Source organism: Drosophila miranda, chromosome 4 (assembly GCF_003369915.1).
Source record: "Drosophila miranda strain MSH22 chromosome 4, D.miranda_PacBio2.1, whole genome shotgun sequence".
Classification (NCBI taxonomy): Eukaryota; Metazoa; Arthropoda; class Insecta; order Diptera; family Drosophilidae; genus Drosophila; species Drosophila miranda.
In genome coordinates, this window is record NC_046677.1 from 10,103,235 (window position 1) to 10,125,972 (window position 22,738).

At 43.0% G+C, this 22,738-nt stretch overlaps 5 protein-coding genes across 9 annotated transcripts; 4 read left to right on the top strand and 1 right to left on the bottom strand.

Annotated features, from left to right (window-relative positions):
* Window positions 1–211: 211 nt before the first annotated feature.
* On the bottom strand, window positions 212–8,698 carry LOC108163064 (NADPH--cytochrome P450 reductase). Of its 2 annotated transcripts, XM_017298137.2 has the most exons (6): window positions 8,545–8,698; window positions 4,062–4,256; window positions 3,660–4,002; window positions 2,219–2,343; window positions 904–2,154; window positions 212–830 (listed from the first exon to the last, which is right to left on the bottom strand). In XM_017298137.2, exons 2-6 carry the CDS (start codon window positions 4,235–4,237, stop codon window positions 686–688), a joined length of 2,040 nt encoding a protein of 679 aa, XP_017153626.1. In that variant the 5' UTR covers window positions 4,238–4,256; window positions 8,545–8,698; the 3' UTR covers window positions 212–685. The 2 variants fall into 2 exon arrangements, with proteins under 2 accessions (XP_017153626.1, XP_017153627.1); XM_017298138.2 differs by lacking the exons at window positions 3,660–4,002; window positions 4,062–4,256; window positions 8,545–8,698 and adding an exon at window positions 2,435–2,584.
* A 277-nt stretch (window positions 8,699–8,975) lies between these two features.
* On the top strand, window positions 8,976–10,608 carry LOC108163065 (zinc finger protein 180-like). The gene is made up of 2 exons (XM_017298139.2): window positions 8,976–9,240; window positions 9,311–10,608. The coding sequence occupies exon 2, from the start codon at window positions 9,315–9,317 to the stop codon at window positions 10,239–10,241; it is 927 nt and encodes a 308-aa protein (XP_017153628.2). The 5' UTR covers window positions 8,976–9,240; window positions 9,311–9,314; the 3' UTR covers window positions 10,242–10,608.
* Window positions 10,609–11,183: 575 nt separating this feature from the next.
* On the top strand, window positions 11,184–17,796 carry LOC108161855 (zinc finger protein 239-like). 3 transcript variants are annotated; one of them, XM_033393281.1, is made up of 3 exons: window positions 11,184–11,263; window positions 11,334–11,558; window positions 16,713–17,796. In XM_033393281.1, the coding sequence occupies exons 2-3, from the start codon at window positions 11,338–11,340 to the stop codon at window positions 17,602–17,604; spliced, it is 1,113 nt and encodes a 370-aa protein (XP_033249172.1). In that variant the 5' UTR covers window positions 11,184–11,263; window positions 11,334–11,337; the 3' UTR covers window positions 17,605–17,796. The 3 variants fall into 3 exon arrangements, with proteins under 3 accessions (XP_033249172.1, XP_033249171.1, XP_017151713.1); XM_033393280.1 differs by lacking the exons at window positions 11,184–11,263; window positions 11,334–11,558 and adding exons at window positions 16,186–16,293; window positions 16,378–16,417 and having other exon boundaries at window positions 16,488–17,796; XM_017296224.2 differs by lacking the exons at window positions 11,184–11,263; window positions 11,334–11,558 and adding an exon at window positions 16,314–16,417 and having other exon boundaries at window positions 16,488–17,796.
* Window positions 11,565–14,235, top strand: LOC108161854 (gastrula zinc finger protein XlCGF57.1-like). 2 transcript variants are annotated; one of them, XR_004472876.1, is made up of 2 exons: window positions 11,565–13,223; window positions 13,674–14,235. XR_004472876.1 is itself a non-coding variant. In XM_033393278.1 (2 exons), the coding sequence occupies exon 1, from the start codon at window positions 11,575–11,577 to the stop codon at window positions 13,165–13,167; it is 1,593 nt and encodes a 530-aa protein (XP_033249169.1). In that variant the 5' UTR covers window positions 11,565–11,574; the 3' UTR covers window positions 13,168–13,179; window positions 13,674–14,235. The 2 variants fall into 2 exon arrangements, 1 of the variants encoding a protein (XP_033249169.1); XM_033393278.1 differs by having other exon boundaries at window positions 11,565–13,179.
* Window positions 14,288–15,695, top strand: LOC117188829 (zinc finger protein 180-like). Its single transcript, XM_033393282.1, has 2 exons — window positions 14,288–14,375; window positions 14,446–15,695. The coding sequence occupies exon 2, from the start codon at window positions 14,450–14,452 to the stop codon at window positions 15,401–15,403; it is 954 nt and encodes a 317-aa protein (XP_033249173.1). The 5' UTR covers window positions 14,288–14,375; window positions 14,446–14,449; the 3' UTR covers window positions 15,404–15,695.
* Window positions 17,797–22,738: the final 4,942 nt, after the last annotated feature.

Sequence of the window (22,738 nt, forward strand, 5' to 3'; positions counted from 1 at the left end):
GTCAAGGATTGAAAACCAAACCATATTCCTCAAATTAGAGATTCCGTTAAATATTACTAGCTAGATGGAATATATAGACATGCCCACAAAGTTTTATACGACTGATGAATCAATTTTCTACTTAACTGGCTTGTTCTATGTGAATGCAGCTCTGACTTACCGATCATATGATATCGCATTTTAAACAGACGGTTTAAAATCATTTTTTTTATTTTTTGACTTGTTTTTTATTTGTTTATTTGTGAAAATACAATTTCAGTGTCATTGATAAAATTGCACAACATGTCTCGTATTTGTATTGAAATCACCAAGAGAATACAATATAAAATGCTTGTAAAAATGTGTTTTAAATTAATAATAGCACACACATACAAAAACTACTTACAACAATAACTTGATTACGCTCGTGCTCATGCATCATCATTACACAATTTCCACATCGGATTATAATCATTTAAACTAGATTTACATATACATAATCATTACTCATTCACTGTTTGTTGAACCGCAGAAGGAGTTCCCAAACCAAAAATTATTACGCCTATTTACGCTTAACGAACTAGACAACTTTAAGCTTATCGTGTGGCCTATGATGGTTTCCATTTGATTTTCTATGCGTGTTTCGACTCTATGTTTGCTTTGTAGAAAGAAAAGACTCTCTCTCTCTCTCTATCAATCTCTCCGATTAGCTCCAGACATCGGCGGAGTAGCGCTTCTGGGCCTCCATCTTCTTGATATACTGCACGGCGTCGGCCTCGCTCATGTTACCCTTGGTGGACAAAATTTTCACTAAAATGTTCCTAACGTCCACGGCCATGTTCTTGGCGTCACTGCAAATAGATGGGGGGAACAAATGAAAGGTCAAAAGTCAGTTTAAACGGGTTCCCTTAGCACCAAACTCACCCGCATATGTAAAAGTGTCCCTTGTTCTCGCCAATCGCATTCCATATCAGATCCGCATCCTGCTCCAGCAGATGCTGCACATAGACCTTCTTATCGGAGTCTCGGGAGAAGGCCGCCTTGAGATTGAGCGTGCCCTTCTTGACCCATTCCTCCAGCTCGGACTCGTAGATGTAGTCCTCGCTGCGCTTGCGGCAGCCGAAATAGAGCACCGACTCGCCCACAGTCTTGCCCTCATCGCGCAGGAACTGTCGCTCCTGGATGAAGCCGCGGAAGGGAGCCAATCCCGTGCCCGGTCCCACCATGATAATAGGAGTCTCTGGCTTCGTGGGCAGTCTAAACTGCGATTTCCGGATGAAGACGGGCACCTTCACCTCCTCGCTGCCGTTCGGCACCTTGTTCTTCAGGTAGGTAGTGGCCACACCCTTGTTGGTACGGCCCGTGGGCGTTTTGTACTCGACCAGAACAGCCGTCACATGGACGTCGGTCGGATGCAGCTTGGCCGACGATGAGATGGAGTAGTAGCGTGGCTGCAGGCGCGGCAGCAGCTCGCAGACGTGATCGATTGGCGGCCTGCAGGACTTGATATCCTCCAAAATGTGGACCACATTGCGACAGGCATCCTGGATCCAGCTCTGGTACTTTTCCTTGCCCTCCGGACTAATGGAGGCCATGCTGCGCAGCAGCTCCTTTTCCTTCTCATCTGTGCAGTATTCCGCCAATTCCTTGAGAATGTGGGTGCGTGGAATGGCAGTGATCTCCAGGTAGTGGGTCAGGGCCGTGCGATAGGTGGTAGGGCAGGGGAATGGATGCTTCTTGCTGCTGTCCGTGTCTGTGTTGATCAGAGAGAACACCGTATCCAGATCGGCATTGCAAAGCTGTCCCAGCTTCTCCACGAGGCTCTTGTCGTTTATGGGATACATGGCCACATGATCACCGGCATCGTAGCGCATCTTGGAGCCATCGATGCTCAGCTCGATGTGCATGCACGACCGTCCGCCGCCCTTGTGCAGCTCCCGATTGACCTTGATGGGCGCCAGGAAGGGATTCTTGGCATCGAAGGGTGGCCGCTGGTTCTGCATCGAGTGCAGGCGGGCAATCTCTCCCGTGTAGATCCTATCGGGCTGGACATCAGGCTGTTCCAGCAGACGGTACTGGCGTATCAGCACCTCCTCGCCGCCGCCCTCAATGCCAAAGTTATCGCAAACGGCTGGCCAGAAGCGATCCTTCCATGTGATAAAGTCATCCTCAATGCTGGAAGGGAAAATTGGTGAGTGAGTATGGCCATAAAAGGACCTTGGCTCAGGCTAGAACTTACTTGGCATCATCATCGCCCAGTCCCAGTTCGAAGACCCGATTGGCGCCGAGTTCCTCCAGCCGCTTGTCCACATAGATGGCCACCTTGTTGTAGTGCTCGTACGTTTTGTTTCCCAGTCCAAAGACCTAAGGTCGCAAAGTAAAACACGGGCAATTATAGACAGTGTGTGTGGCATTACGTACGATCTGTGTATGTACTTAGGCGATTAGGTATTACCGCATATTGCGTCTGTCTGTGAAGCCTTTTTGTTTTATTACATAAACTATAAATTAGGCCGCGCAAAGTTCGCAGCCTCTGGGGCCGGCACGTGCCAAGGCCACAAGCGGAAACGGCAGCCAACGTGTTTAGCATGATGATCGGATCAACAGGTGGGTGTGGGGCGTTACATTATCTATTATTCCCCATTTAATTCAAATTTTAAACAAACAACGTAAGTGGTGGACGGCGGTGGCTTGCGAGCACATTGTGTGCAGAAATGTACTAAATATGCCCGAAAAACTGCTCACTTACAAAAGCTATTTGCTATGGCATAATGAACTAGCGCCATCTACACTGAGCAACGATAACGAGTTTATGAGCATCGATAACAAGTTGGCGGTTGTAGTCGGATTTAAATTTAGATTAGAATGTTTTGTGAAACCGGGCGTTAACTGATAAGTTATTTCAAGACAAAGCATAATCTCACACGTACTGTATTATTTTATAGCTAAAGACAGGCTAGACTTTAATCGCCATACAAAAGAAATTCTTGTGGGAAGTGTAATCTTGAAAAAAAGGGGGCTTGATAGTGATAGATACAGTGCGTTTCAGTAAGGTAATTCAAAGTTCAGTGCTCATACTGAATAACAGAATTTAATATTCTCATTTTTTAAGAGCCGTGCTCATGGAAAAAGTATAGGAATTTTGGTATAAAGATGTTTTGGAAGTAATAAAAATTCAGTTCGAAATATATTTAGCCTAAAATTAGCCCCAAAATGGGCATTACACATTCGATTAAGGAGTAGAATCAATCAAGGTAAAGAAAAGTCGCACTTCCTTATGTAATTAGATGATTCACTCGCACGGATAACTAAGAAACGCACTGCGATAATCATTGAGCAAACAAGTTTAGCAGCTTAAAACAAAGCTTGACACATCATCTGGTAAGAGCATTACAACCGCTTTGTATCGGGGATATCAACAACAAACAAAATACTCGGCGGACACACGTGGAAACCCGCGAAAAAAAACAACACAAACGAACGAAAATAGACACCAAAAACAGTAGTTGGGGGCTGTAGGAGCTGTTGGTGGTGCCTCCTTATCAATAGGGCACTGTTCGATAAGCTCAGCCGCCGACAGCGTTGATATTTGGCCCCGTTTAAAGGCCAGACAGCAGACTCATGTAATCGGCGTTTGTTTAGATAGCACCGAACGGGGTTCTGTTTTTATCAGTACTCACCGCATAATTAAGACCAGATAGATCGACATCGCCATTTGTTATCCACTCGTAAAACTCCATGGCATTGTCCGTGGGATCGCCCTCGCCGTAGGTGGCCAGGCAGAACACAGCCAGGGAGTTGGAGATGTCCTTCAGCTGCAGCAGCTCCTCCATATCACACTCCTCGGGATCGGCAACCATGCCCTTGAGACGATAGCGAATGCCCTCCTTGGCCAGACGGCCGGCAAACTCCTCGCCAGTGCCGGTCTGAGAGCCATAGAAGACGACGAGACTGCGTCCCGAGGCCTTGAGCTTCTTGATGAACGAATTATCGGCAGCACTGGTGGTGCATACTGTTGTGGGTCTGCAATCAAGAGAGGATTAGAATTGAATTTGTGAATGGAGAATCCTCTAGATACTCACTGTATGGAATAGCTGCGAGTGGGCTCCTCCTCCTTCTTGCGGCTTCTCAGAAAGTAAAAGGCTGCTCCTCCAATCAGGACCGCAAGCAGTGCCACATCGAGGAGTCCCAGAAAGGGTTCGTCTCCGGCAGCCACGGCCTCAGCGGCTGCTCCCTTCATTGTCTGCTCACTAGCCATTTGGGTGACACAAGTTCGACTGCAAAAAGGGCACAACATTCATGGCGTTTAGTTTAGTTTTTTGCTCTGCTCTGCTGTTCTGCGTATCGTATCGTCGCGGGGTTTTAGTTCGCTTTGCATAACATTTGTTGTGGTTTCGATTTGCATCTGCCTATGCCTGTGCCGTACTTTGGACACGCATTTTAATGTATGCCACGTAACCCGCGAAACACTAAACACACACACACACACCACACATCGGAATAGAGACAGCCACACACACACAGACCCACAATTGATCGGAATGAAGCGATTCCATTCTACAGGCTGGCTGACTGTCAGCTGCTTTGCATCTAACGGTACTTGCTTCCGCACTTGTTTTAACGGTACTCTCTCTCCCTCTGTCTCTCTCTGTATCTCCTCCAGCTATCTCTTTCTGTTGTTTCGATCGACATTGAAAACGTATCGCGATTTTAATCGATTGCACCTTGAATATTATTTTGTACCTGTTTTTTTTTTGTTGTTTTCTACTTTTATTGTGGCACTGCCGCACGTCTTAAACAATTTGCAGTTATTGCAATTAAAAAAATACTAATTTCATTTGGCGATACGTAGAGAGCGACAGTCGCACGCGACGCTAAACAGAGAACTGTTAACTGTTTGTTGGCCAGCAACAGGTTTTATTCACAAAACGCTTATCGGACGGGGCCAAAAGCCCGTGAGGAAAGCGAGGCGAAGCGAACCGAACCGAAGTGTTGATATGATGAAAACAACAAATGTTTCTTGCAATCGAAACTTTGCCAAACATTTACGACCTTATAAAGTGGTTTATGTTCAAAACATGTCCGTTTGTTTGTCTCCACAGAGACCTGTATCTTAAGAGACTGTGCGAGATAGGGGAAACAATCTTAGATTGAAGATTTCCGTGATGTCAAGCTATATTAATTTTTGTTTGTAATATGTACAATGCCTTGCGAAACACCCGAACATCGTGAAAGAGGTGTGTTTTTGCCACTATTATAAAGAAGATTGATATAGATATCTTTTACCTACTTTCAAAACCTCTGTAAAGATACTTTTATACTGTTATATTTATCATTTATCAACTTTAAATCGTTCAAACTTCTTTTATAAAGCATTTATCCCTTCAGAAATCATTCATACTATCTATAAACTATCAACCCCATCTAGGAAGTATCTCCCTTGCTGTAACACTTTCCGCTTCTTAAGCTCGAAAATAAATCGAAAAAACGTTTAAGACACATTTCCCTACATGTTTCCGTATATTTATATTGCAGCTGAAGTCGAAGTTTGACCCGATTTGACCCGATCTTTTGTATATAGTATTATATTTCGAGCATGTTGTGCAGTCGCTGTCGTAGAAGTGGACGTAAAACCTCAAGTGCTGGGCACCTTGAATTCAGAATTGACTTAATACTTTAATGTTACTAATGCGCCGCCAGCCACCAGTCGGGGCGTACGTGTGTGTACGTCGCGTATACGACGTGTATTCCTCTACTTTGCATAGAGAAGCGAAACAGCCCAGCCGGAGCGCGTAATACTTTGACGCGTACAGCGTACAGTTCTCGTTGTTCTTGTTGCTGTGGTCAGCAAATGGCAAAAAAATAAATATTAAACATGTGCCAGACAGACAGTCAAACCCCTGCTGGCGATTAGCCGATGCGGTGCCACATGCAAATCAGGCAGGGAATAGTAGTGCCGTCGTCGTCGTCGTCACAGTCACCATCCGATTCCGAGCTTCTGATTTGGTGTATTCGAAAGGTGCTTGTGGCTTCAATCACAATGAAGCAAAATCCAAGCGGCAAGTGTAGGCAAACTGCTGGATTTTTATAGGTCAGACTTCAAAAGACAAAGTGTGACGATATCAGGAATATAAGTGGAATGAATAAAGGGGTTTTTGGAAAAGAGAAATACTTCAGAAGATAACAAGACCTTCATTTGAGATGAGAATGTGGTTTATTTTGTTGAATGAAAGTGAAGATTGTTTGGAAAACAGCTGGCTATAATTTAACGCCCAGAATAACATCCGTCTCACAGAAGAAAGCGGGAATAACAGAACTCTTTAAGGGTCATTCAGACACAATTAGCAATTTAGATGCGAAGAAAGTGAAGATGGTAAAGAATATACCCTGTAAGAATCAATGAATATATGAATAATAATAAATAAAATCAGCAGCAGAGAATGAGTATTACAACCTAAAGATGAGACCTGAAGATAAAGAAGAAAGCCATTCTTAGGCCTGAACGGAAGATAGGGTATTAACTGGAGAATAAGATAAGATAGCCAGGAAGAGAAGAGGAGAAACCATGGGCAAGCAAATCGCATTAGAGCTAGGGTTAATAATAAATCATACTTTATTCTATCCTGATTCAAATCGGGACTTGAATTGACTTGAAGCTTAGAACAAAATAGCACATTAATGATACATACTATATGTAAATACTATATATACTATAATACTAAATCAATCAATCATATTACTGAATAAAAACAAGATGTGTAGCTGACTCGTACACGTGCCAATCAATTTATTTTTCCACGGAGAGCGCGTAAAAATACTCTTCTGGCAGGGGATGCAATCAGAACTATTTAAAGACTGTGTGCACACAATTTTGAGCAGCAGAAATACATTTAAGAGATTCTATTCTAGCTGTAAAGTGAAAATTCCACAATAATTTAAGCTGAAATGCATTATGTTCCATGCTAATTGGCTCTTTAACGCCATTTCCACACAATTTAGTTTGAGTCATGGCCAAATAGTTGTGCTTATTATCCCAACAAACAGAAGTCAATCAAATCGTCACTTGCCCACACAATAGTAATTGAGTCATTCTACAGTAAAAACAAATGCAATACTAACGCTACACAGGCTTTTACTAGTAAGTAGTAGTAGTAGTTGGTAGCTACAAATACTGACCAAAGTATTCACGCGATAATGGTGAGAAAGCATTGCACGGAATCTTTTGCTTCGTAGGCGAGAAAATCCCTTAGCCAGAATGACAGTCGCAATTTGTTCGGGCACGTAACCGAACTTCAATTCGGATCAGATCGGTTCCGACACCTACACGATGCTATATTCCGATCGTCACAGAAAACTTGTTCAGTAAGCATGACTTGGCAATTTTTAGCATACATATAAAAAACAAGTGGATCGGCGTCTTATCAGGAGCAAATTTTTAGTCACATTTAGAGTTAATTTAATTCCCTAGAAAAAGGTATATGCACCAAAATGAATGCCATATTATATGTAAATTAAGAAAGATATGACCCATATCTGGCCTCCTCCAATTAGCCCTTTTAATTTCAATGTCAAGTGCAGTCTAATTAACGCCTGTTCAGAGCTGAAAATGGCCTCAAAGTATGTCAAAATTCATATATTATGTTATTAGCAGAGCAAGGAACTTTCCATACGATTTTCGAATCGCTTGAGACCTTAATCAAGTGTAATTAGTTTGCTTGTTTGAAAGGTCTGTGACTAAGCTGGCAGATAGCTGAGACTCCAACAGAAATGTCTTGCAATTTTATTATATTATTAGCATACGATTAGCATAAGTGTTATGATACATTTTTTATCAGCATCAACAGGCGATAAGTCGGTATCTTTTCGACGTGTAGACTTTTTCTATGATAAAAAATCTCTCGACCCTAAAGAGATATTCGCTATCAGTACGTATTACATCTATCGGGCACACACTGTAGCACATCCCTGAGGAACGTATGTAAATCTTATCTACAGCTGTTTTTCTCAATGGCGACAGCTGACAAGAGGGAAATGTTACGCCTCTACGATTACGTAATTATATTCAATCAAGATGGAATTGATCATGTAGAATAATAGCACAACCGACAAAAATATTAAAGTCGTAATAAAAAAGTTATTAAAGAGAATTACACGCGATATTCCAAGCGCCAGAGACCGTACAGTGCACCAGAGCGAGAGGGTCAGAGCCAGAGAGAGCGTGTAAGCCTGGCTGGGCAGCGCGCGTCAGAGCGAGAACGAACTAGTAACAGATTTTGGGCAACAGATGTCCGATAGAGGGAGAGAGAGCGATAGAAGCAACAGGTACTGAACTTTAAACTCTCTTTCTCTCCAACTTCTCGGGCCATTTGCTTCACTCGCACTCAAAAGAAACACACTCTTGGGTGTGTGTGTGTGCTGCGTTGTAACCTTGACCATCAATGCGACGGCGCTCATGGCGTGTATAAAATATCAATTAATTAATGGATTTCGGCTGCGCGTGGCCTGGCATTGGCCCCAAAAATTGCCCCGTTCGGGTGGGGCAATGGTTGAAAACTCATTTCTTACCGTGCAACGGATGTGAGGTTGTAATGATTATACACACGATCGGATTTACAGATGCGCCTCTTCCTGTTTTCTTCTTTCACTCTTTAGTGTGCTTCTGTACACGTTTTCTCGCTGGCTGTTTTACATGCACCGCGAAGTAGACGACGACAACGACTGCGCGGCCAGCGCTTAATTTGTTTTATTTAGTTAAAGTGGAAGCCACGACGACGACGACGGCGACGGCAGCAGCGCGCATATATGTATTTCTATATATGTACGTTACTTATACACACATCGGTGCAGTGCGTTAGTATATGAACTATATAGTCGACGGAATCTGGCTAATCACAGTCGCAGCGCCTGCGACTTTGTCAATAGCCTGTTGATTATAGAGCGGGACAAAATATCGATAGAACGGTCTGTTGGTTACATCGATGTTTTGTGATTTTTCGCACCAGAACCACCGATGTTTTCCAGTTAAATTGGCAAAAAAGTCTGCTAAAATAGTTAATATATAACAGAAAATTTTTCCATGGAAGGCTTTACATTAAATTGATTAAAATTGATATGCAAATCAGTTCAAAGTGTAAATGTAATTACGGGAATACCCACATTGATAAATCCGATAACTAGTGTCCAAACCATAACATTTCGTTCATTTTCGCAAAACAAAAACAGATTATTTGGAGCTCCGACAACTTGACGATTTGGTTCCTTGTGGGTTTGATATGCACTCAATTGTATGTACATTTCTTTACACTATTTATTAACCTGAATTTTCTTGCAGGACAATGGATGAAATATGCAGAGTTTGCATGGGAACGTCCGGAGAATTTAGGAACATTTTTGACGAAAGACCAACAATGGATATGTGCATTGGTGACATGATATCGCAGTGCACCGGGTACGTGGTTAAGCGAGGGGATTCGCTACCAGAAAACATATGTCCGCCTTGCCTGGAGGATGCTATGAGTGCCTTCAATCTTAAGACCACCTACGAGCAGAGCCATAAACTCTTTTTCGCGCTGACAGAGGAGGACAAGGAACAAGACGAGGATTCGCTACATTCAGATGACCGAGCTGAGCAATCGAAACATCAAGATGATAGAAATAACAGTGATAATTGTAAACGAGTCTTCAAATGCTCCGTCTGTCCAAAATCCTTTCAAAGAAAATACCACCTCAGTGAACACAGCCATAGCCACACTGGGGAGCGACCGTACACGTGTCCACACTGCGCGAAGTCATTCTCTCAATCCAGAATTCTCCGGAATCACATCCGTACTCACACAGATGAGCGATCATTCTACTGCGCCCACTGTTCGAAGTCATTTAAACTGAAAGCCCAGCTCATCGGACACAGCCGTACTCACACGGGGGTGCGACCGTACAAGTGTTCTCACTGCGCGGTATCATTCAAACAACTCGCCCATCTCACCTCACACGTATTCTCCCACACAGGAGAAAGACCCTACAAATGCTCTCACTGCCCAAAAACATTCACACAAGTAACCAATCTTAATGTGCACATTCGTACGCACACGGGTGAAAAACCCTACAAATGCACTGAATGCTCAAGGTCTTTTATACAAAAATACCATCTCAAGGAACACATCCGTACGCACACAGGAGAACGACCCTACCAATGCAATCACTGCTCAAAAACCTTCACGCAGGAATCTACTTTTAGAAAACACATTCGTACGCAGCACGAGTGATTAGCCGACCAATTTTCTCACTGCTCAACGTCATTTAAATAAAATGTCAAACTAAGCGTCCTTATAAGTGCACCCATTGCTCAAAGACTTTTGGATATAAAAACAATAGCAAAGCTACCAAAGACACCTACATATGTATGTCTTACAGCAGAAACGACAAGCTTGCTATTCCGGCACTCTTCGAGATCACATCAGTAGAGAACTCTGGTAGATACGATTGCTCCTAGTGGAAAACAACATCTTTAAGTTCAATGTTTTCCGCTATCTTCTTTACTGTAACTTTTAAATCATTTAGGGCCGGTTTCTCGACTTCGGGTTAAGGTGCCGGTTAATTGTCGTTAGAATAAAGACTAGACTACCACATAAACTTGATTCGATTTTCTCGAAGGCTGATTAATAACCGGAAAAAAAGAATAACAGGGTGATTCGTTTATCGGACATCAAAATGCAAGTGCAACATATTAACTTTGAGGTTAAACTTTTTTCAAAATCATTTTGAAAGTAGGTTTGTCGATGTTTTTTAAATTTTCATGCTGCTACTCACAGTTTGTCAGAGATTTCAAATACACAGGTATTTCATCTAAGATGTCTCGATATTCTTAAATCGCGCAACTTCTGACGTCGCTTTGTTTCAAAACAATTAAAATATAAAAACCTATTTTCAACATGCTTTACATATATTTACTAAATAACCAGGTCGGTCAGCTGTTTTTGTTTGCCAACAATTCTTGAAAAGGGGATCACCTAAAAACGATGAAAAAAACGTTTTGGCTGAAACCGAAGTCTGCATGAATCAGGGCAGAACCATCCATGTTTTCCGGCTCAATTGACAAAAGAGTCTGCTACAATTGACTACATTAAATTTATTAAAAGTGATGTGCAAACCAGTACAGAGTCTAAATGTAATTACAGGAGTACCCACATTGATAAATCCGATAGCTGGTGTCTAAACCATAACATTTCATTTATTTTCGCAAAACAGATTATTTTGGAGCACCGACACTTTCACGATTTGGTTGCTTGTGGGTTTGATATGCACTCAATTGTATGTACATTTCTTTACACTATTTATTAACCTGAATTTTCTTGCAGGACAATGGATGAAATATGCAGAGTTTGCATGGGAACGTCCGGAGAATTTAGGAACATTTTTGACGAAAGACCAACAATGGATATGTGCATTGGTGACATGATATCGCAATGCACCGGGTACGTGGTTAAGCGAGGGGATTCGCTACCAGAAAACATATGTCCGCCTTGCCTGGAGGATGCTATTAGTGCCTTCAATCTTAAGTCCACCTGTGAGCAGAACCATACATTCTTTTTCACGCTGATGGACAAGGATAAGGAGGATTGGCTACATTCAGTTAACCGAACTGAGCAATCGGAACGTCAAGATGATAGCAATACCATTGATAATTGTGAACGACTCTTTAAATGCTCCGTCTGTCCAAAATCCTTTCCAAGAAAATCCCACCTCAGTGAACACAGCCATAGCCACACTGGGGAGCGACCGTACACGTGTCCACACTGCTCGAAGTCTTTCTCTCAATCTGGAACTCTCCGGAATCACATCCGTACTCACACAGATGAACGACCATTCCAATGCGCCCACTGTTCCAAGTCATTTAAACTGAAATCCCATCTCGTCGGACACAGCCGTACTCACACAGGGGAGCGACCTTATAAGTGTTCTTACTGCGCTTTGTCGTTTAAACAACTCGCCCATCTTACCTCACACATACGCTCCCACACAGGAGAAAGACCCTACAAATGCTCTCACTGCCCAAAAACCTTTACCCAAGTACCCAATCTTAATATGCACATTCGTACGCACACGGGTGAAAGACCCTACAAATGCACCGAATGCCCAAAATCGTTTGTACAAATCTACCATCTCAAGGAACACATCCGCACGCACACTGGGGAGCGACCATTCAAGTGTAGGCAGTGCCCTAAGTCTTTTCAAAAAAATGCAAATCTTCGAGAACATACCCGTACCCACACGGGGGAGCAGCCTTATCAATGTCCACAATGTCTAAAAACCTTTCTTGCTCGAGCGTATCTCAAAATTCACATACGAACTCACACTCGCAATGCAGAGCTACCGTATAAGTGTTCTCACTGCTCTGAGACCTTTGCCCAAGTAGGGATTCTCCAGGCTCATATGCGTTCGCATACGGATGAACACGAACGACCTTACCCATGTCCCCACTGCACCGAATGGTTCAGCTTGGAAGATAACCTGAGGACCCACCTCCGTACGCACATGGGTGAAGGACCCTACCAATGCAGCGAATGCTCAAAGTCTTTTATACAAAAATATCTCTTTGAAAGACACATCCGTACGCACTCAGATGATCGACCCTACCAGTGCTCTCAATGCTCCAAGTCCTACAAACAAAAGGCCCATCTCAGCAGTCACATACGGGTTCACACTGGGGAGAAAAACGACATATCTAGTGTTTCCACTGGAGAAGAGACCCAATCGAAGCCACTTGAAGTGGAGGGACCCCACAAATGCTCTCACTGCTCGAAGTCATTTAAGATACAATCCCATCTCCAAATACACATCCGTGTTCACACGGGAGATCGACCGTATAAGTGCTCTGACTGCTGGATGTCGTTTAAACAACACTCCCATCTTCGAATGCACATACGCTCCCACACAGGTGAAAGACCCCACCAATGCGCCCAATGCTCAAAAGCCTTCTCAGAAGAATCCAATCTTAGAAGACACATGCATACGCACACAGATAAACGACCGTACCAATGCACCGAATGCCCAAAGTCTTTTATAAGAAAAGCCCGTCTTGAAAGACACAAAGAAAAAGACCATCTCAACGAACACATAACTGCTCATACTGGAGAGATATTCGACCCATCTGGTGTACCCACTGCGATTCCAGACATCAACAGCATTTAAAGCACCCAAACGGTATGCAACTGATATTACTTGATACGAAGTATCTCCATAGAAACGTAAGTATATTGGATTGGGATGTCATGCCGCATCTACTTGGAGTAGTCATTCTTGGCTCGGAGCTGTTTGGAACAACACATACTCTTTTTTAAAAAAAATTGTAAGGAGGGAACCTCCGGTGCGGCAGCGACCTGCCCCGATGTGAGAAGTAAGCCCCCAAGGAACTGCAGCGACCCATCGGTGCACGGGAGATAGACCGTGGGGAGTGGTTTCCCTTTGTTAGTATACGAATAGTATAAGGAATAGAAGAGACGCTCGAAACGACACGGTAGGCGACGTTGGGTCATCAAAAACATCGTCGGCTCCTCCTTCGGGTCCAAAAGTATTAACATATTTGCGCGTGCTGTGGGCCAGGCCCATAGAGGCAAGCATTTTTGTATATTTTTCCGAGCACGTTTTTAATCGCCGAACCCCTCTCTCTCTCTTTCTCTCTCTGGTTATTTTTTTAGACACCTCCAGTACCGTCGATTGCACGATCAGTTCGGAGAGCAAGGGCCAGGAGTGCTTGGACAATGTCTGCCAGCGTCTGCTCATCCAGCAGCCAGAGTTCTTTGGACTGCGTTACCTCGTCCGTGGAAAGGAGGATGAGTATAAATGGATCGATCTGGAGCGATCGCTGAGCCGCCAGCTGGAGAAGTATGCGGCGGGGCCAAAGATCTACCTGCGAGTGCGTCACTATGTGACGACGGGTGTGCGGCATCTGAGCGACGAGGCCAACAGACTGCACATCTGTGCAGTGCGTTAGTATATTAACTATATAGTCGACGGAATCTGGCTAATCACAGTCGCAGCGCCTGCGACTTTGTCAATAGCCTGTTGATTATAGAGCTGGACAAAATATCGATAGAACGGTCTGTTGGTTACATCGATGTTTTGTGATTTTTCGCACCAGAACCACCGATGTTTTCCAGTTAAATTGGCAAAAAAGTCTGCTAAAATAGTTAATATATAACAGAAAATTTTTCCATGGAAGGCTTTACATTAAATTGATTAAAATTGATATGCAAATCAGTTCAAAGTGTAAATGTAATTACGGGAATACCCACATTGATAAATCCGATAACTAGTGTCCAAACCATAACATTTCGTTCATTTTCGCAAAACAAAAACAGATTATTTGGAGCTCCGACAACTTGACGATTTGGTTCCTTGTGGGTTTGATATGCACTCAATTGTATGTACATTTCTTTACACTATTTATTAACCTGAATTTTCTTGCAGGACAATGGATGAAATATGCAGAGTTTGCATGGGAACGTCCGGAGAATTTAGGAACATTTTTGACGAAAGACCAACAATGGATATGTGCATTGGTGACATGATATCGCAATGCACCGGGTACGTGGTTAAGCGAGGGGATTCGCTACCAGCAAACATATGTTCGCCTTGCCTGGAGGATGCTATGAGTGCCTTCAATCTTAAGACCACCTACGAGCAGAGCCATAAACTCTTTTTCGCGCTGACAGAGGAGGACAAGGAACAAGACGAGGATTCGCTACATTCAGATGACCGAGCTGAGCAATCGAAACATCAAGATGATAGAAATAACAGTGATAATTGTAAACGAGTCTTCAAATGCTCCGTCTGTCCAAAATCCTTTCAAAGAAAATACCACCTCAGTGAACACAGCCATAGCCACACTGGGGAGCGACCGTACACGTGTCCACACTGCGCGAAGTCATTCTCTCAATCCAGAATTCTCCGGAATCACATCCGTACTCACACAGATGAGCGATCATTCTACTGCGCCCACTGTTCGAAGTCATTTAAACTGAAAGCCCAGCTCATCGTACACAGCCGCACTCACACGGGGGAGCGACCGTATAAGTGTTCTAAATGCGCGGTGGCGTTTAAACAGCTCTCCCATCTTAGGTCACACTTACTCTCCCACACAGGAGAAAGACCCTACAAATGCTCCCACTGCCCAAAAACCTTCTCACAAGTACGCAGTCTTAATATGCACATCCGTACGCACACGGGTGAAAGACCCTACAAATGCACCGAATGTACAAGGTCTTTTATACAAAAATACCACCTCAAGGAACACATCCGTACGCACACAGGAGAACGACCCTACCAATGCTATCACTGCTCAAAAACCTTCACGCAGGAATCTACTTTTAAAAAACACATTCGTACGCAACACGGGACGATTCCACCACTGCTCAATGTCAATTAAAATGACTCAAAGTGTACTCAAAGTACGCTCCGCACACATACGGGGGAGCGTCCTTATAAGTGCCACCATTGCTCATAGACTTTTGGATACCAAAGACACCTATGTATGTCTTACTCATCGCTTCGAGAACATATCAGTAAGAACTCTGGAAGATATGATTGCTCCTATTGGAGAACATCTTTAAGTTCAATTATTTCCGCTATCCTCTTTACTGTAACTTATAAATCATATAGGGCCGGTTACTCGACTTCGGTTAATCGTCGTTAGAATAAAGACTAGACTACCACATAAACTTGATTCGGTTTTCTCGAAGGCCGGTTAATAACCGGAACAAAAAAGAATAACGCGGCGCTAAAAGCTGTCGTATCCCGATTCGGTTCTCGGAACGTCAGCAAAAAAAATGTCTGCGCATAACAGCACAAATGCTCGCGTAACAGTCCAAATTGTGCTTGTAACAGAATTGGGGCTTCAAAATGTAAATGCAACATATTAGCTTTGAGTATGTTTGTTTTTAAAAGTATGTTTTTCGATCCGTAATGACTCACAAATCTAAAAGTATTACCATTCGCACTTAACTTTTAAACTTGCATGCTGCTATTCTCAGTTCGTCAGACATGTTAAATACACGGGTGTCGCATCTGAGATGCTTTGATATTTTCAAATCCCGTTCACTCTAAAATCATTTTTTTCAAAAAAAAAAAAAGGAGGCATTTTATCACGCTATACATTTACGAAACCACCAGATCGGTCAGCTGTTTTTGTTTGCCAGAAACGATGATAAAATGAAACATATCGACGACAACAACGTTTGAAAAGGGGAGCACCTAGAAACGATAACGAAACGTTTTGGCTGAAACCGGAGCCCGCATAAAACAGGCCAGAGTTTAAATGTAATTACAGGAGTACCCACATTGATAAATCCGATAACTAGTGTCTAAACCATAACATTTTGTTCATTTATTTTCGCAAAACAGATTATTTTGGAGCACCGACACTTTCACGATTTGGTTGCTTGTGGGTTTGATATGCACTCAATTGTATGTGCATTTTTGTAGTTTGTTTATTAACATTCATTTGCTTGCAGGACGATGGAGGAAATATGCAGAGTTTGCGTGGGAACGTCCGGAGAATTCAGGAACATTTTTGACGAAAGACCCACAATGGACATGTGCATTGGTGACATGATAGCGCAGTGCACCGGGTACGTGGTTAAGCGAGGGGATTCGCTACCAGAAAACATATGTCCGCCTTGCCTGGAGGATGCTATTAGTGCCTTCAATCTTAAGTCCACCTGTGAGCAGAACCATACATTATTTTTCACGCTCATGGACAAGGACAAGAAACAAGACGAGGATTGGCTACATTCTGATGACCGAACTGAGCAATTGAAACATCAAGATGATAGCAATAATAGTGATAATTGTAAACCAAAATTCACTCCAAGAGAGCCCCATCTCAGTGTACTCAGCGGACCGTACACGTGTCCACACTGCTCGAAGTCATTCTCTCAATCCGCAACTCTCTTGAATCACATCTGTACTCACAAAAATGAGCGACCATACCAATGCGCTCACTGTTCGAAGTCTTTTAAACAGAAATCCAAGCTCGTCGTACACAGCCGGGTCCACATGGAGGAGCGACCTTATAAGTGTTCTTACTGCCCGATGTCGTTTAAACATCTCGTAAATCGTGCCTGTCACAGACGCTCCCACAAAGGTGACAGACGCCACCAATGCTCTCAGTGCTTCAAAAAATTCTCAAAAAAATCCAATCTTATAAGACACATGGTTACGCACACAGATAACCGAACGTATCAATGCACCGAATGCCCAAAAACGTTTGTTCAAAACCAACATCTCAAGGCACACTTCCGCACGCACACTGGAGAGAGTCCATTCAAGTGTACGCAGTGCCCTGAGGTCTTTGAAAAAAAATTAAATCTGCGAGAACATACCCGTACCCACACGGGGGAGCAGCCATATCAATGCCCACAATGTCTGGATGCCTTTATTTCACGAGCATATCTCAAAATTCACATACGAACTCACACTCGCACGGCAGAGCTACCGTTTAACTGTCCTTACTGCACTGAGACCTTTGCCCAAGACGGGACTCAGGCTCAGGCTCATATGCGTGCGCATACGGAATGGTCAAGTCTTTGCCATAAAACTACGTTCCCTGTTAAAATTTCAATGTCATAGTTCTCCAAGACCTACAAAGAACCTAATCATACTGGAGAGAAAAACGACCAATCTAGTGTTACCACTGGGAAAGAGACCGATGAAGAAAAATATCAAGATGATAGCAATACGATTGATAATGTGTTCCCCCTTGAAGTCACTTAAAATGTAATCTTATCTCCAAATACACATTTTTGCTACCTTGGCCACCTAGTTTTTATTATTTTTATTATTATATAAAGCTAATAAATAGTTAAAACTAGGTACTAACAGGGTATGGGGCTATAGCTGCTGAGGCCTTAAGCTCACTATAGTATTATTATACGTTTGAGGATGTATGTACTTATATACATATGTACAGGGTTGGTTCTATACGTTATTATATGTTGTGGAGGAATTATTATCTAAAATACTAATTGTGTATGTGTATATGTACAGGGATGATTGTTTATGAGGTTATATGTAGTGAATGATTTTAGATTGGTCTAGATAGTTAAGGATTATTTTTGCGTTTTTGGTGTTAGGGTTGGAGATGTATTGTATGGGGTCGGTGTTATGGAATATTGAGGATCTTTGAAGAGAGAGGGCGGGGCATGTGTATAGTATGTGTCTTATGTCTATGGTTGGGTTGTGGCACAGTGGGCATGCGTTGGAGGATGTTTTATCCATGTAGTGGGCATTGGTGAATCTTGTGTGCCCTAGTCTCAATCTATTTAGGATGACTTGGTGTCTTCTGTTAAGGTTGTTTAGGTTTTTGGGGGGAGGATGAGTGGAAGATAGGTTGATAACTTGTTGGTACCAGGGGGAAGTCTTAGTGAGGAGGTCTGTTTGTTTAGATATGAGGATTTTCTTAAGGTATAGTGAGATGTCGTTAGAATTATGATTGGGGGTATATATGAGGGGTAGTTTGGAGGTAGTTTTGGCTGCGGTGTCAGCAATTTCGTTCCCTTTTATGCCAATGTGGCTAGGTATCCATATAATTGTTATTTTTGTGAAAAGTTTGGTGACGAGGTTACGGATTGTGGTGGGGTAGTACGAGGAATTGTTGGGATTGGTAATTGCGGATATAGAGGAGAGTGAATCAGTGCAGATAGCGTATCTTCCGCGTTTGTTGCGGCTTAGTAGAATGGCTTCGTGGATAGCTATGATTTCGCTGGAAAGGACTGAGGAGTACTGTGGAAGTAGTCCGGATTTTTTGGTTGATGTCTCATTGCATAGCTCATAGCTGGTAATGCCTGCTGCTTTGGACCCGTCTGTGTATAGGAAGGTGTGTTGGTGGAGGTTGGATTTGATGGAGTGGAAGAGTTGGTGGAAGACTATTGGGGGGGTGGTGTTTTTATCGTGTTTGGGTAGGGTGATGTTGGTTGGCTTAAGGATGGTTGTCATGTTGAATTTATTGGTGTTGGAGGTTTTAATCGAGGAGAACGGTATGAGGTTATTCTGGGATATTTGTTTGGCTCTGTCAATCGTGCTAAGCAGTAGGTGTTTTTTTTTTTTGGTTTTTTGGGAGTGAGTTTAGGGGGGTGTCTTTAGCGTGGATGAGGTTTTTAAATATTTTGCCAGTTAGAAAATCTCGCTTGTTTTCCAAGGTGAGTAGGTTGGCTTCGGATAGAAGGTTGTTAGTGGGTATGGTGCGGAATGCACCCAGGGCGGCTCTTGTTGCTGCGTTAATCGTAGATTTCAGGCGGTTAAGCTGGCTTTTTGGTGCGTAACCGTATATGGGGAGGCAGAAGTCGACTTTGGATATGATTAGAGATTTGATAATTTGTACAAGTGATGAGGTGTGGCAGTTGTATTTTAAGGACGAGAGGTGTTTGATAATGCCCAGTGGCTTGGCAAGGTCTATTTTGAGTTTATTGATATGTGAGTTCCAGTTGTATCTAGAGTTAAGTGTGAGGCCTAGTAGTCTGAGTGAGTTGTTTTGGTTGATGGATGTGTTGCCAGTAATGAATTTAGGTTTGCAGTTATGCTTGCGACATATGTGTAGAAGTTGGCTTTTGTCTTTGGATAGGTCTGCACCTGACTGAGTGCACCAGCTGTTTATTTGGTTGAGGATTGTTTGGATGTCGGTTGTGGGGCTTTTCCTTTTGCTGTGTTGGATGATAAGGAGGAAGTCGTCGGCGTATGCACTGAATTTGATCTGCTTGTGAGAGGATAAGATTTCGGAGAGGGGGTTGTACGCTATAAGAAAAAGGATAACTGAGATGGGTATGCCTTGGGGTATGCCGTTGGGGAGTGGGATGGTGTTCGAGAGGTTCGAGCCACTTTTCACCAGGATTTTCCTTTTTGACATGAAGTTTATGACGTATTGTAATATTCGTGGACCTACTTTCCATTTTTTTAGTTGTTGGATGATGGAGTGGATTCCTATTTTGTCGAAAGCTTTGGTGAAGTCAAGGGATATTAAGGTGAGATGTTTTTTTAGGGCGATGGCTCTGGTAGCTAGGTGGTCTACGTAGAGTAGACTATCTATTACCGATTTGCCTCTTTTAAAACCTAGTTGGCTGTTGTGAATTAATTTGTTGTTCAAAACAAACCACCACAACCTTTTTGCCACTATCTTATCGAGCGTTTTGGCTAGGCATGAATTAAGTGATATGGGTCTGTAGGATTTTATGTCTGTTAGTGGTTTTTGTGGTTTTAGGATCGGGAGGACTAGGCTGAGTTTGAGCGATTGTGGGATGTATGAGTCGAGTATTTTGTTAAAGTGGTTTATTATTCTGATTTTGAGGGTGGGGGGTGCGTTTTTTATCATGGAGTATGAGACTCGGTCGAGGCCGGGGGTGTGGCCTTTCAGGGAGTACAGAGCTGATGAGAATTCTATGAATGTAATGTCCTTTTCGATTTCTAGTGCTGATGGAGTTGGGGTATAGTTAATAAGAGAGTCTGTTTGGGATTTGTTCGAACGGAATGTTGGGGAGAAATTACGGTCATGAGCTTCTTCTGACCACGTGTGGGCGAAGGAGTTGGCTATTTCGGTTTGGTTGGTTGTGTCTGTTTGGGTGTGGGGGTTAAAGATATTGTGAATGTTTTTGACAGGGTAAAGTCCGCATAGTCGTCTGATGTTAGACCATGTTGAGGATGTGTCAGAGGTAGGGTGTATTTGGGCTGTGAAATCAAGAATCGATTTCTGTTTAGCTTCCCTGATTGCTCTTTTGAATTTGGCATTTGCTTTTTATACCCGATACTAAAAATGAGCGCCTAGACAAACATTAGCGCCTAGATCTCAGAGACTACAAAAGCTAGAGTAACCAAATTTGGTATCCGCACTCCTGTTAGATCTTACCATAAAACGTGTATCTCAAAATTTCACCCCACCCCCTTCCGCCCACACAAAGGACGAAAATCTGTTGCATCCACAATATTGCACATTCGAGAAGACTAAAAACGCAGAATCATAGATAATGACCATATCTATCAGATTGCTGAATCTGGATCAGATCAGATCAGATCATTTTTATAGCCAATAGGAACAAATCAATTTGCAGTGGCTACACAGCGCCCGACGTCACGCTCAGACTGATTTTCTGTCTCTCTCGCACGCACTCTTTGTCGTGTCGTTTAATATTAGCGGCGTCTGCCGGAGGAGAGCCATACTGACTTAGTATCGGGTATAACCGTAGAGTTGCGGTGTCCGCAGCAACACACAACGTTCCCCCTCGTTATACCCGATACTCAAAATGAGTATTGGGGTATATTAGATTTATGGTAAAAGTGGATGTGTGTAACGTCCAGAAGGAATCGTTTCCGACCCCATAAAGTATATATATTCTTGATCAGCATCAATAGCCGAGTCGATTGAGCCATGTCTGTCTGTCCGTCTGTCCGTCCCCTTCAGTGCCTAGTGCTCAAAGACTATAAGAGCTAGAGCAACGATGTTTTGTATCCAGACTTCTGTGATATGTCACTGCTACAAAAATATTTCAAAACTTCGCCCCGCCCACTTCCGCCCCCACAAAGGACGAAAATCTGTGGCATCCACATTTTTAAAGATACGATAAAACCAAAAACGCAGAATCGTAGAGGATGACTATATGTTTTAGAATGTAAGATCTCAACCAGATCGTATAATTATTATAGCCAGAATCAAGAAAACAATTTCATTCTTTCTCGCTCTGTCTCTCTCTAACACACAGGTTTCATGGTCGGTTTTGCCAATTGCAAAATATGAGTTCAAGGATCTCAGAACCTATAAAAGCCAGAGCAACCAAATTTGGTATCCACACTCCTGTGATATCGGACCTTGACCGTTTCGTGTCCAAATTTCGCCACACCCCCTTCCGCCCCCGCAAAGGACGAAAATCTAGGGCATCCACAAATCTCAGAGACTATTAAGGCTAGAGTAACCAAATTTGGTATCCGCACTTCTGTTAGATCTCACTATAAAACGTATATCTCAGAATTTCGCCCCACCCCTTTCCGCCCCCACAAAGGACGAAAATCTGTTGCATCCACAATATTGCACATTCGAGAAAACTAAAAACGCAGAATCATAGATAATGACCATATCTATCAGATTGCTGAATCTGGATCAGATCAGATCAGATCATTTTTATAGCCAATAGGAACAAATCAATTTGCAGTGGCTACGCAGCGCCCGACGTCACGCTCAGACTGATTTTCTGTCTCTCTCGCACGCACTCTTTTTCGTGTCGTTTAATATTAGCGGCGTCTGCCGGAGGAGAGCCATACTGACTTAGTATCGGGTATAACTGTAGAGTTGCGGTCTCCGCAGCAACTCACAACGTTCCCCCTCGTTTTAAGTTGCATACTAGTGATGGTATTTTCTACTAAGGGGCTTAAAATGAATGTTAATACTATTGTTATTATTTAGAGTTCTTCTTCGTTGTATATTTGGCTAGGAAGGGTGTTGTTGGATAGTCACGCTAGGTTTGTAGTTTTTGTTTTTTCGGATTTATCTTTTGCCTTGAGTGGCTTGGTGACTAGGTTGAGTTTGTCCTTTTCTTTAGTCCAGCTTCGGAGTTTGCGGTCGGTATCTGGGATGGTTTTGGTGTTTTTGGTTTTAGTTGTTGCCTCGAGGTCTGTGTCCATGTCCATTTCTTCTTGGGTGGGTTGCTGTGTTGGTTTGGATGGGTGTGTGTTTGAGTCTGAGATGTCTGCGTAGTTAGTAATTGGCCTTTGGTAGTGTGTACTT

Excerpts from the sequence above, each read along its gene's own strand:
- LOC108163064 (XM_017298137.2), bottom strand. The coding sequence starts at position 4,237 with ATGGCTAGTGAGCAGACAATGAAGGGAGCAGCCGCTGAGGCCGTGGCT. Across the intron at positions 2,344-3,659 it reads TATCTGGTCTTAATTATGCG|GTCTTTGGACTGGGAAACAA; the intron begins GTGAGTACTGAT and ends TTGCGACCTTAG. Across the intron at positions 831-903 it reads GGACACTTTTACATATGCGG|TGACGCCAAGAACATGGCCG; the intron begins GTGAGTTTGGTG and ends ATCTATTTGCAG.
- LOC108163065 (XM_017298139.2), top strand. The coding sequence starts at position 9,315 with ATGGATGAAATATGCAGAGTTTGCATGGGAACGTCCGGAGAATTTAGG.
- LOC108161855 (XM_033393281.1), top strand. The coding sequence starts at position 11,338 with ATGGATGAAATATGCAGAGTTTGCATGGGAACGTCCGGAGAATTTAGG. Across the intron at positions 11,559-16,712 it reads ACCTGTGAGCAGAACCATAC|ATTATTTTTCACGCTCATGG; the intron begins ATTCTTTTTCAC and ends GCAGAACCATAC.
- LOC108161854 (XM_033393278.1), top strand. The coding sequence starts at position 11,575 with ATGGACAAGGATAAGGAGGATTGGCTACATTCAGTTAACCGAACTGAG.
- LOC117188829 (XM_033393282.1), top strand. The coding sequence starts at position 14,450 with ATGGATGAAATATGCAGAGTTTGCATGGGAACGTCCGGAGAATTTAGG.